The sequence below is a fragment of the Amblyraja radiata genome, chromosome 6 (assembly GCF_010909765.2).
Source record: "Amblyraja radiata isolate CabotCenter1 chromosome 6, sAmbRad1.1.pri, whole genome shotgun sequence".
NCBI lineage: Eukaryota > Metazoa > Chordata > Chondrichthyes > Rajiformes > Rajidae > Amblyraja > Amblyraja radiata.
This window is the reverse complement of record NC_045961.1, coordinates 103,949,791-103,963,032: the sequence shown is the minus strand read 5'-3', so window position 1 is coordinate 103,963,032 and position 13,242 is coordinate 103,949,791. Positions and strand designations below refer to the sequence as shown.

The 13,242-nt window shown below is 49.5% G+C and overlaps 1 protein-coding gene across 1 annotated transcript in view; it reads left to right on the top strand.

Moving 5' to 3' along the window:
* myo7a (myosin VIIA) overlaps window positions 1–13,242 on the top strand; it is a 201,606-nt gene that overhangs the window by 128,570 nt on the left and 59,794 nt on the right. The window contains exons 23-27 of the mRNA XM_033023456.1: window positions 1,017–1,124; window positions 2,732–2,941; window positions 5,171–5,374; window positions 6,059–6,235; window positions 8,617–8,700. Of these exons, the coding sequence (XP_032879347.1) occupies window positions 1,017–1,124; window positions 2,732–2,941; window positions 5,171–5,374; window positions 6,059–6,235; window positions 8,617–8,700 (783 nt within the window). The remainder of the gene's footprint in view (window positions 1–1,016; window positions 1,125–2,731; window positions 2,942–5,170; window positions 5,375–6,058; window positions 6,236–8,616; window positions 8,701–13,242) is intronic.

Genomic DNA, 13,242 nt, shown 5'->3' with positions numbered 1-13,242 from the left:
GTTAGCCGGTGTGGGCAAGTTGGGCCGAAGAGCCTGTTTCCCCGTATCAGTCAACTCCATAAACCTCCCCTGGCCGCTCTCCAGAGCCAGCACCTTCTTCCTCAGATCTGGGGGCCAAAGTTTCTCACAATATTCCAAATGTGGCCTGACCAGTGCCTGGTTCACGAGGTTAATTCCCGGGATAGCGGGACTGTCATATGTTGAGAGAATGGAGCGGCTGGGCTTGTATACTCTGGAGTTTAGAAGGATGAGAGGGAATCTTATAGAAACATATAAGATTATTAAGGGATTGGACACGCTAGAGGCGGGAAACATGTTCCCGATGTTGGGGGAATCCAGAACCAGGGGCCACTGTTTAAGAATAAGCGGTAGGCCATTTAGAACGGAGACGAGGAAAAACCTTTTCACCCAGAGAAATGGAATTCTCTGCCTCAGAGGGCGGTGGAGGCCGGTTCTCTGGATACTTTCAAGAGAGAGCTAGATAGGGCTCTTAAAGATAGCGGAGTCAGGGGATATGGGAAGAAGGCAGGAACGGGGTACTGATTGTGGATGATCAGCCATGATCATATTGAATGGTGGTGCTGGCTCGAAGGGCCGAATGGCCTACTCCTGCACCTATTGTCAGCCTCAGCAGTACATCCCTGTTTTTGGATTCTCGTCACTAAGTAAACACAGCGGGTCAGGCAGCATCACTGGAGAAAAAGATGGGAAACTCTTGTTTCCTGTTCCCCTGACTCTCCATCTGAAGAACGGTCTGGGCCTGAAACGTCACCTATTCCATTTCTCTAAAGATGTGCAGCTCCTTCCTACACAGTTTAGTTTGGTTACTGGGTAAACTGGTTCTCAGTGGTGCTCGATAAACTAGACAGGTTTAGAGCTGCCTCTAACTGGGGAATTGGGGGATGCTGAGAGAGTGCGGAGGGAAGTGATGTCCCCATTGGAAGGTGAGGGATGGTCTCGATGGGCCGAGTGGCCTGCCCGCTCTCGTTCTCACGATGGTCGCTTTGCCCTCCTAGTACCACCGGCGGCTGGAGGCAGAGAAGATGCGTCTGGCCGAGGAGATGAGGCTCAGCAAGGAGATGAGCAGCAAGAAGGCAAAGGAGCAGGCGGAACGCACACACCAGGTGAGTGGTGGACACCTGGGGCACATCAGGTGTGGTGAAACATCTGGGACACACCAGGTGAGGGGAGGACACCTGGGGCACATCAGGTGAGTGGTGAAACACCTGGGGCACACAAGGTGAGGGATGGAACATCTGGGGCACACCAGGTGAGGGGAGGACACCTGGGACACATCAGGTGAGGGATGGAACATCTGGGGCACATCAGGTGAGGGATGGAACATCTGGGGCACATCAGGTGAGGGATGGAACATCTGGGACACACAAGGTGAGGGATGGAACATCTGGGGCACATCAGGTGAGGGGAGGACACCTGGGACACATCAGGTGAGGGATGGAACATCTGGGACACACAAGGTGAGGGATGGAACATCTGGGACACACCAGGTGAGGGATGAAATATCTGGGGCACACAAGGTGAGGGATGGAACATCTGGGACACACCAGGTGAGGGGAGGACACCTGGGACACACCAGGTGACGAGTGGAACACCTGGGACACACCAGGTGACGAGTGGAACACCTGGGACACAGCAGGTAGTGACCTGCCCCAGTCTCTCCCAGGTTGGACCTGGTCAGCAGATGCTGACACTAGGCCTTCATTGTAGGCCTCAGGTGATTGCACCTTTAGCTCCGTCACCCCAGGTGCCCAGTGTGCTCGGTGGTTGAGCTTTGTCTGGAGATTTTCCAGCTTTCTCCTCCCCATTCCAATCTGTCTGAGGAAGGGTCATGACCCGAGAAGTTGTCTCTCGAGATGCTGCCTGCCCAGCTAAGTTTAGTTTTAGTTTCACCATGCGGTTGGGAAACAGGCCCTTCGGCCCACCGCGTCCACCATCGATCAGCAATTTGCACAGGTTCTATGTTATCCCACATTCGCATCCACTCTCTACACACTGGGGCCAATTTTACAGAACCCAATTAACTTACAAATCCCGCACGTCTTTGGGATGTGGAAGAAAACCGGAGCACCCGGAGAAAACCCACGCAGGTCACAGGGTGAACGCACAAACTCCGCACAGACAGCACCCGTAGTCAGTATCGAACCCGGGTCTCTGGCGCTGTGAGGCAGCAACTCTACCGCTGCACCACCGTGCCATCCCATAAGACAAGGACCTAGGACCTCTTGCACCCTAAGCGAAAATCATATATAGAAACATAGAAAATAGGCGCAGGAGGAGGCCATTCGGCCCTTCGAGCCAGCACCGCCATTCATTGTGATCATGGCTGATCGTCCCCTATCAATAACCCGTGCCTACCTTCTCCCCATATCCCTTGACTCCACTAGCCCCTAGAACTCTATCTAACTCTCTCTTAAATCCATCCAGTGACTTGGCCTCCACTGCCCTCTGTGGCAGGGAATTCCACAAATTCACAACTCTCTGGGTGAAAAAGTTTTTTCTCACCTCAGTCTGAAATGACCTCCCCTTTATTCTAAGACTGTGGCCCCTGGTTCTGGACTCGCCCAACATTGGGAACATTTTTCCTGCACCTAGCTTGTCCAGTCCTTTTTATAATTTTATATGTTTCTATAAGACCCTTATATAAGATACCTCTAGACCAACAAGACAGTTATTTGGGTGAAAGTATTGATGTATTTCCCACTCCCGACAGGAACGCTTGGCCCAGCTGGCACGGGAAGATGCGGCCAGGGAGGTCGAGGAACGCAAGGAAGCGCGCCGGAAGAAGGAAATGCTCCAGCAGTTGGAGAAAGCTCGCAATGAGCCGGTGAACGACTCCGAGATGGTGGACAAGATGTTTGGCTTCCTGGGCGTCCCTTCTGTGGTGCCTGGACATGAGGGCCAGCCGCCCGCTGGGTTTGAGGTATTGACATCCCCGTATCCACGTCACAGCCTTGCGAGAAATATCAAAATCACACAAACCAACCTCCCTTCCATTGACTCCATTTACACCTCACGCTGCCTCGGCAAGACCAGCAGCATCATCAAGGACCAGTCTCACCCCGGCCACTCCCTCTTCTCCCCTCTCCCATCAGGCAAGAGGTACAGAAGTGTGAAAATGAACGCACACCTCCAGATTCAGGGACAGTTTCTTCACAGCTGTTATCAGGCAACTGAATCATCCTACCCCAACCAGAGAGCAGTACTGAACTACTGTCCACCTCATTGGTGGCCCTCGGACTAACTTTGATCGGATTTTACTGATTTTACCTTAAACTAACCGTTATTCCCTTATCATGTACCTATACACTGCAAATGGCTTATAATAATAACTTATAATAACTTTATTTATAAAGCACTTTAAACAACCGCAGTTGCCACAAAGTGCTGTACATGAGAACTCATGGACAAAAAAGTTATTACAAACCATTAAAAACCGTAAAACGAAGGACTAAAAAACAGTAAAAATTAAAAGACATTAAAAGCACTAAGAACAGGAGCAATGTCTCAGCCAGTGTCGAAAGCCAGAGAATAAAAATGTGTTTTTAGGGAGGATTTGAAGATGGACAGTGAGGGGGCCTGTCTGATGTGCAACGGCAAGGTGTTCCAGAGTGCCGGAGCAGCAACAGAAAAGGCTCTATCCCCTCTGAGCTTCCGCTTAGACCTTGGTACCTCAAGGAGCAGCTGATCAGCTGACCTGAGGCACCGGGCAGGAGCATATAGGTGGAGCAGCTCAGAGAGGTAAGGCGGGGTAATCATGTGTTGTCTTTCCACGGACTGGATTTAAGAGATGTTTAGATAGGCACATGGATATGGAGGGGTATGGGTCATGTTAACTGGATACTTTCAAGCAAGAGCTAGATAGGGGTCTTAAAGATAGCGGAGTCAGGGGATATGGGGAGAAGGCAGGAATGGGGTACTGATTGGGGATGATCACAATGAATGGCGGTGCTGGTTCGAAGGGCTGAATGGCCTACTCCTGCACCTATTGTCTATTGTCTATCTCAGGTTATGCAAGCTGTTATTCGGCAATTGAACCATCCTCTGAACAACTAGAGAGTGGTCCTGACCTACCATCCACCTCACTGGAGACTCTCAGACGATCTTTAATCGGACTTTATCTTGCACTCAGCGGCTGAGGCAGCATCTATGGAGTGAAGGAATAGGTGACGTTTCAATAGACAATAGACAATAGGTGCAGGAGTAGGCCATTCAGCCCTTCGAGCCAGCACCGCCATTCAATGTGATCATAGCTGATCATCCAAAATCAGTATCCCGTTCCTGCCTTCTCCCCATATCCCCTAACTCCGCTATCTTTAAGAGCCCTATCTAGCTCTCTCTTGAAAGCATCCAGAGAACCGGCCTCCACTGCCCTCTGAGGCAGAGAATTACACAGACTCACAACTCTCTGTGAGAAAAAGTGTTTCCTCGTCTCCGTTCTAAATGGCTTACCCCTTATTCTTAAACTGTGGCCTCTGGTTCTGGACTCCCCCAACATTGGGAACATGTTTCCTGCCTCTAGTGTGTCCAAACCCTTAATAATCTTATATGTTTCAATGAGATAGCCTCTCATCCTTCTAAACTCCAGAGTGTACAAGCCCAGCCGCTCCACTCTCTCAGAATATGACAGTCCCGCCATCCCGGGAATTAACCTTGTAAACCTGCACTGCACTCCCTCAATAGCAAGAATGTAATTCCTCAAATTAGGGGACCAAAACTGTACACAATACTCCAGGTGTGGTCTCACTAGGGCTCTGTACAACTGCAGAAGGACCTCTTTGCTCCTATATTCGATTCCTCTTGTTATAAAGGCCAACATGCCATTCGCTTTATTCACTGCCTGCTGTACCTGCTTGCTTACTGTCATAGACTGATGTACAAGGACCCCCAGATCCCGTTGTACTTCCCCTTTTCCCAACTTGCTCCTGTCACTTATTATCTTATGAGTCGATGGAAGGGACTTGATGGGAGAGGGGAGAAGAGGGAGTGAGCTGGGTGTGACTGGTCCTCGATTATGCTGCTGGCCTTGCGGAGGCAGCGTGAGGTGTAGATGGAGTCGATGGAAGGGACATGATGGGAGAGGGGAGCAGAGATTTACCACTGAGGAGTTGAGGCTTCTGGCAGCTGATCCAGGGTGTTGGTTCTGTTTCAGGATCTGGAGAGGTCACCACGGCCAATGGATGAAGAGGATTTGGACGCCAGCCTTCCGTTACCGGAGGAAGAGGAGGAAGATCTCTCCGAGTACAAATTTGCCAAATTCGCCGCCACCTATTTCCAGGGCACCACCACCCACACCTACATCCGGCGGCCTCTCAAGGTGCCCTTGCTCTTCCACGATGATGAGGGCGACCAGCTGGTGAGTGGGGGTCCGGGGTGGGCAAGTGTTATTTACAGTATTGCTCACTGGTCAGTGTGGACTCGGTGGGCCGAAGGGCCTGTTTCCGCGCTGTTTCTCTAAACTAAGCTAAACTTGACCCCACGAGGAACCACATAGACACAAAAATTATTGGAATAACAAATATGAAGAAGAATGAAGAATGATCCCAGAAATTAGTACGTATGTCAACATACAATGAGCGTTTGACGGCACTGGGCCTGTACTCGCTGGAGTTTAGAAGGATGAGGGGACACCTCATTGAAATGTACAGAATAGTGAAAGGCCTGGATAGAGTGGATGTGGAGAGGATGTTTCCACTAGTGGGAGAGTCTAGGACTAGAGGTCACAGCCTCAGAATTAAAGGATGGTTCTTAAGGACGGAGATGAGGAGGAATTTCTTTAGTCAGAGGGCGGTGAATCTGTGGAATTCTTTGCCACAGAAGGCTGTGGAGGCCACGTCAATGGATATTGTTAAGGCAGAGATAGATAGATTCTTGATTAGTACGGGTGTCAGAGGTTATGGGGAGAAGGCAGGGGAATGGGGTTGGAAGGGAGAGATAGATCAGCCATGATTGAATGACGGAGTAGACTTGATGGGCCGAATGGCCTAATTTTGCTCCTATGACTGATGATCTGGTGATCTTCTCACCTGTGTGGTTGCAGGCTTCGTTGGCGGTGTGGATCACCATCTTGCGCTTCATGGGCGATCTGCCGGAGCCCAAGTACCACACGGCCATCAGTGACGGCAGCGAGAAGGTCCCGGTCATGACCAAGATCTACGAGACCCTGGGGAAGAAGACCTACAAACGGGAGCTGCAGGCTCTACAAGGCGACGCCGAGGTGAGACCACGCTGGCCAATAAAGATCGGCAAGAACTTTCCACTAGAACCATCCCGCGGATGAAAATGGGTTATGGGCCTGTCCCACCTGGGCTGTTTTCAGCGGAATGCCGGGGATTGTTGAATTGCCCGCAGTCACCTGAAAAACCGGCAATTGGAACGGCGACTGTCAGAGTGGATAATACACGCACACACGCACACGCACACACGCACACGCACACACACACACACACATCGCAAAGGTGGTGGTCAGAGCAAGCGGGGGAGCACTGTCTAAAGAATTCCCACGCCCCAATGTGAAACAGACACACACCGCGATGAACAGGAAGGTTGGCGCTGTCATTAAGACGGCTAAAGCACAGTGTACGGTGAGTCCTTTTAAAAGAGGGGGAGAAGGAGTGGAGACAACGTTTAAGAAGCCAGAGATACACGGCTGTGAAGCTCGGCGGACATTTAACATTACCGGTCGGTTATCCTTGGTTGTGAAAACTACTGCCTACCTTTTTTTTCTCCCACTGAGCCAATGAAATTCACCGGTCAGCACCGGCTACAACCTCCGAGAACCTCAGAGAACCTCCTGGCGACCCACTAGGACTTCCTGGCGACCCACCTACGGCTCGAGAATTCTCGCTAATCTCCATGGCGACTTCATTCTGGTCGCCGCTAATTTTTAACGTGTTGAAAAAATCTCTGGCGCCCATAATGAGACCGTGACACGTTCCCAGAATGCGGGAACTCCTCACGACCATGAAGGCGACTCCCCGGCAACCCCCCGGCAACTCCCCGGCAACCCCCCGGCAACCCCCCGGCAACCCCCCGCGAACATGTGGTAATCACAAAGTCTCCTGCAGTCGCCTAAAGATTTGCCTAAGTGGGACAGGACCATGAAACTATAAAGAGAGTTTGACAATGCTGGGCCTGTACTCGCTGGAGTTTAGACGGGGGGGGGTGGGGGTGGGGGGGGGGGGGGGAACGCAAGCTTCCGGCGACAATCAGTGGAAGCCATCACTTGTTGCAATAGGTGATGGTGGTAGCAGCATTAGACAATAGACAATAGGTGCAGGAGTAGGCCATTCGGCCCTTCGAGCTCGGGATACTTCCAGTTTCCAGCCCCGCCACGTGGACGCTTCTGCTATGGGGCCAGGAACCTCATTGAAACTTACCGGATAGTGAAAGACCCGGATGGAGTGGATGTGGAGAGGATGTTTCCACTAGCGGCAGAGTCTAGGACCAGAGGACAGTTCGGTTTAGTTTATTGTCACGTGTATGAGGAGCAGGCAGGAACGGGGTACTGATTGGGGATGATCAACCATGATCACATTGAATGGCGGTGCTGGCTCAAAGGGCCGAATGACCTACTCCTGCACCTATTGTCTATAGTGTACCGAGGCACAGTGAAAAGCCTTTGTTGCGTGCTATCCATTCAGCAGAAAGGCAATACATGATTACAGTGGAACCATTTACATTGTATTTTAGATATTTGATAAGGGATAATGTTTAGTTGAAGGTACAGCCAGCAAAGTCCGATCAAAGATAGTCTGAGTGTTCCCGATGAGGTAGATAGTAGTTCAGGACTGCTATCTGTAGCATTTGACGGCACTGGGCCTGTACTCGCTGGAGTTTAGAAGGGTGAGGTGGGACCTCATTGAAACTTACCAAATAGTGAAAGACCTGGATAGAGTGGATGTAGAGTGGATGTTTCCACTAGTGGGAGAGTCCAGGACCAGTGGGAGAGTCTAGGACCAGTGGGAGAGTCTAGGACCAGAGGGAGAGTCTAGGACCAGAGGGAGAGTCTAGGACCAGAGGGAGAGTCTAGGACCAGAGGGAGAGTCTAGGACCAGTGGGAGAGTCTAGGACCAGTGGGAGAGTCTAGGACCAGAGGGAGAGTCCAGGACCAGAGGGAGAGTCCAGGACCAGTGGGAGAGTCTAGGACCAGTGGGAGAGTCTAGGACCAGTGGGAGAGTCTAGGACCAGAGGGAGAGTCTAGGACCAGAGGGAGAGTCTAGGACCAGTGGGCACAGCCTCAGAATAAAAGGACGAAGCTTTAGAAAGGAGATGAGGAGGAATATCTTTACCAGAGGGTGGTAAATGTGTGGAATTGAATGGCACGGACAGCTGTGGAGGTCAGGTCGATGTGTATTTTTAAGGTGGTCCTTGATTAGTGTGTGTGTCAGGGGTTCTGGAGAGAAGGCAGGGGAATGGGGCTGAGAGGGAAAGATACAGTAGATCAGCCATGATTGAATGCCGGAGTAGACTCGATGTTCCGAATGGCCTCATTTTGCTCCTGAACCTGATGGTTTCCTTTGTGTATTTGGACATTGCTGTCTCCCTGTGATCTCTCCCCTCCCCCCCGCTGACTAACACCTGCCTCTTGTGTGTCAGAGCGTGCAGGCCGATAAGAAGAACAGTGTGCGACACAGGTTGGTCTCACTGACTCTGAAGAAGAAATCCAAGCTGACGGAAGAGGTAACGTTCTGCTCTTAACCCACCACAGGGTCAAGTCAATAGTGGTTTATTGTCATGTGTCCCAAATTAGTACGGTGTCAAAGGTTACGGGGAGAAGGCAGGAGCATGGGGTTAGGAGGGAGAGATAGACCAGCCATGATTGAATGGCGGGGTAGACTCGATGGGCCGAATGGCCTAATTCTGCTCCCCTCACTAATTAACATGAAGATGGAACAATGAAATTCCTACTTGCAGCAGCACAACAGAGAACGTAAACATGGTACACTGTAAACAATATCATAAATGAGAGAAAAAAGGTGTATACACACACGTACACACACACGTGCACACACACGTACACACACACGTGCACACACACGTACACACACACGTACACACACACGTACACACACACGTGCACACACACGTGCACACACACGTACACACACACGTACACACACACGTGCACACACACGTACACACACACGTGCACACACACGTACACACATACGTACACACACACGTGCACACACACGTACACACACACGTACACACACACGTGCACACACACGTGCACACACACACACACGTGCACACACACGCACACACACGTACACACACACGTGCACACACACACACACGTGTACACACACGTACACACACACGTACACACACACGTGCACACACACACACATGCACACACGTACACACACACGTGCACACACACGTACACACCCACGTGCACACACACGTACACACACACGTACACACACACGTACACACACACGTACACACACGTGCACACACACGTGCACACACACGTACACACACACGTGTACACACACGTGCACACACACACACACACACACGTGTACACACACGTACACACACACGTACACACACACGTGCACACACACGTACACACACACGTACACACACACGTGCACACACACGTACACACACACACGTGCACACACGTGCACACACACGTACACACACACGTGCACACACACGTACACACACACGTACACACACGTGCACACACACGTGCACACACACGTACACACACACGTGTACACACACGTGCACACACACACGTGCACACACACGTGCACACACATGTGCACACACACACGTGTACAAGGAGTTTCCACAAACCTACAGGAGCTAATAATATGACCGTAAAACATGGCGGCACATTGGCGCTGTGGTAGAGTCGCTGCCTTCCAGCACCAGAGACCCGGGTTCGATCCTGACTACGTGCGCTGTCTGTATGGAGTTTGCACGTTCTCCCTGTGACCTGCGTGGGTTTTCTCCGAGATCTTCGGTTTCCTCCCACACTCCAAAGACGTACAGGTTTGTAGGTTAGATACATAGAAAATAGGTGCAGGAGTAGGCCATTCGGCCCTTCGAGCCTGCACCGCAATTCAATATGATCATGGCTGATCATCCAACTCAGTATCCCGTACCTGCCTTCTCTCCATACCCCCTGATTCCTTTAGCCACAAGGGCCACATCTAACTCCCTCTTAAATATAGCCAATGAACTGGCCTCGACTACCCTCTGTGGCAGAGAGTACCAGAGATTCACCACTCTCTGTGTGAAAAAGTTTCTTCTCATCTCGGTCCTAAAGGATTTCCCCCTTATCCTTAAGCTGTGACCCCTTGTCCTGGACTTCCCCAACATCGGGAACAATCTTCCTGCATCTAGCCTGTCCAACCCCATAAGAATTTTGTACGTTTCCATAAGATCCCCTCTCAATCTCCTAAATTCTAGCGAGTATAAGCCAAGTCTATCCAGTCTTTCTTCATATGAAAGTCCTGACATCCCAGGAATCAGTCTGGTGAACCTTCTCTGTACTCCCTCTATGGCTATAATGTCCTTCCTCAGATTTGAAGACCAAAACTGTACGCAATACTCCAGGTGTGGTCTCACCAAGACCCTGTACAACTGCAGTAGAACCTCCCTGCTCCTATACTCAAATCCTTTTGCTATGAAAGCTAACATACCATTCGCTTTCTTCACTGCCTGCTGCACCTGCATGCCTACTTTCAATGACTGGTGTACCATGACACCCAGGTCTCGCTGCATCTCCCCTTTTCCTAATCGGCCACCATTTAGATAATAGTCTGCTTTCCTGTTTTTGCCACCAAAGTGGATAACCTCACATTTATCCACATTATACTGCATCTGCCAAACATTTGCCCACTCACCCAGCCTATCCAAGTCACCTTGCAGTCTCCTAGCATCCTCCTCACAGCTAACACTGCCCCCCAGCTTAGTGTCATCCGCAAACTTGGAGATATTGCCTTCAATTCCCTCATCCAGATCATTAATATAAATTGTAAATAGCTGGGGTCCCAGCACTGAGCCTTGTGGTACCCCACTAGTCACTGCCTGCCATTGTGAAAAGGACCCGTTTACTCCTACTCTTTGCTTCCTGTTTGCCAGCCAGTTCTCTATCCACATCAATACTGAACCCCCAATACCGTGTGCTTTAAGTTTGTATACTAATCTCTTATGTGGGACCTTGTCGAAAGCCTTCTGAAAGTCCAGATACAACACATCCACTGGTTCTCCTCTATCCACTCTACTAGTTACATCCGCGAAAAATTCTATAAGATTCGTCAGACATGATTTACCTTTCGTAAATCCATGCTGACTTTGTCCAATGATTTCACCACTTTCCAAATGTGCTGCTATCCCATCTTTAATAACTGACTCTAGCATTTTCCCCACTACCGATGTTAGACTAACTGGTCTGTAATTCCCCGTTTTCTCTCTCCCTCCCTTCTTAAAAAGTGGGGTTACGTTTGCTACCCTCCAATCCTCAGGAACTACTCCAGAATCTAAAGAGTTTTGAAAAATTATCACTAATGCATCCACTATTTCTGGAGCTACTTCCTTAAGTACTCTGGGATGCAGCCTATCTGGCCCTGGTGATTTATCGGCCTTTAATCCATTGAATTTACCCAACACCACTTCCCGACTAACCTGGATTTCACTCAGTTCCTCTATCTCCTTTGACCCGCGGTCCCCTGCTATTTCCGGCAGATTATTTATGTCTTCCTTAGTGAAGACGGAACCAAAGTAGTTATTCAATTGGTCCGCCATATCCTTGTTTCCCATGATCAATTCACCTGTTTCTGACTGCAAGGGACCTACATTTGTTTTAACTAATCTCTTTCTCTTCACATATCTATAAAAACTTTTGCAGTCAGTTTTTATGTTCCCTGCCAGTTTTCTTTCATAATCTATTTTCCCTTTCCTAATTAAGCCCTTTGTCCTCCTCTGCTGGTCTCTGAATTTCTCCCAGTCCTCTGGTAGGATGCTTTTTCTGGCTAATTTGTACGCATCATCTTTTGCTTTGATACCATCCCTGATTTCCCTTGTTATCCACGGATGCACTACCTTCCCTGATTTATTCTTTTGCCAAACTGGGATGAACAATTTTTGTAGTTCATCCATGCAGCCTTTAAATGTCTTCCATTGCATATCCACCGTCAACCCTTTTAGAATTAATTGCCAGTCAATCTTGGCCAATTCACGTCTCATACCCTCAAAGTTACCTTTCTTTAAGTTCAGAACCATTGTTTCTGAATTAACAATGTCACTCTCCATCCTAATGAAGAACTCAACCATATTATGGTCAATCTTGCCCAAGGGGGCACGCACAACAAGTCTGCTAACTAACCCTTCCTCATTACTCAATACCCAGTCTAGAATAGCCTGCTCTCTCGTTGGTTCCTCTACATGTTGGTTTAGATAACTATCCCGCATACATTCCAAGAAATCCTCTTCCTCAGCACCCCAGCCAATTTGATTCACCCAATCTATATGTAGATTGAAGTCACCCATTATAACTGTTTTGCCTTTGTTGCACGCATTTCTAATTTCCTGTTTGATGCCATCCCCAACTTCACTACTACTGCTAGGTGGCCTGTACACAACACCCACCAGCGTTTTCTGCCCCTTAGTGTTTCGCAGTTCTACCCATACCGATTCCACATCCTCCAAGCTAATGTCCTTCCTTTCCACTGCGTTAATCTCCTCTCTAACCAGCAACGCTACTCCACCACCTTTTCCTTTCTCTCTATCCCTCCTGAATATTGAATATCCGTGGATGTTCAGCTCCCAGCCTTGGTCACCCTGGAGCCATGTCTCCGTGATCCCAACTATATCATAGTCATTAATAGCTATCTGCACGTTCAACTCATCCACCTTATTACGAATGCTCCTTGCATTGAGACACAAAGCCTTCAGGCTTGTTTTTACAACGCTCTTACCCCTTATACAATTATGTTGAAAAGTGGCCCTTTTTGATTTTTGCCCTGGATTTGTCTGCCTGCCACTTTTACTTTTCTCCTTGCTACCTATTGCTTCCGCCCGCATTTTACACCCCTCTGTCTCTCTGCTCACACATTTAAGAAACCCACCACCTCTTATCCTCTGTTTATTATTGTTTTCTTCTTTCCCCCTACATGTTGGGTCTGAATGCTTTCCTTCTCTGCCTCCTGCCTCACACACTGTCTAATAGCTTTCTCTATTTGAGTCCCTCCCCAA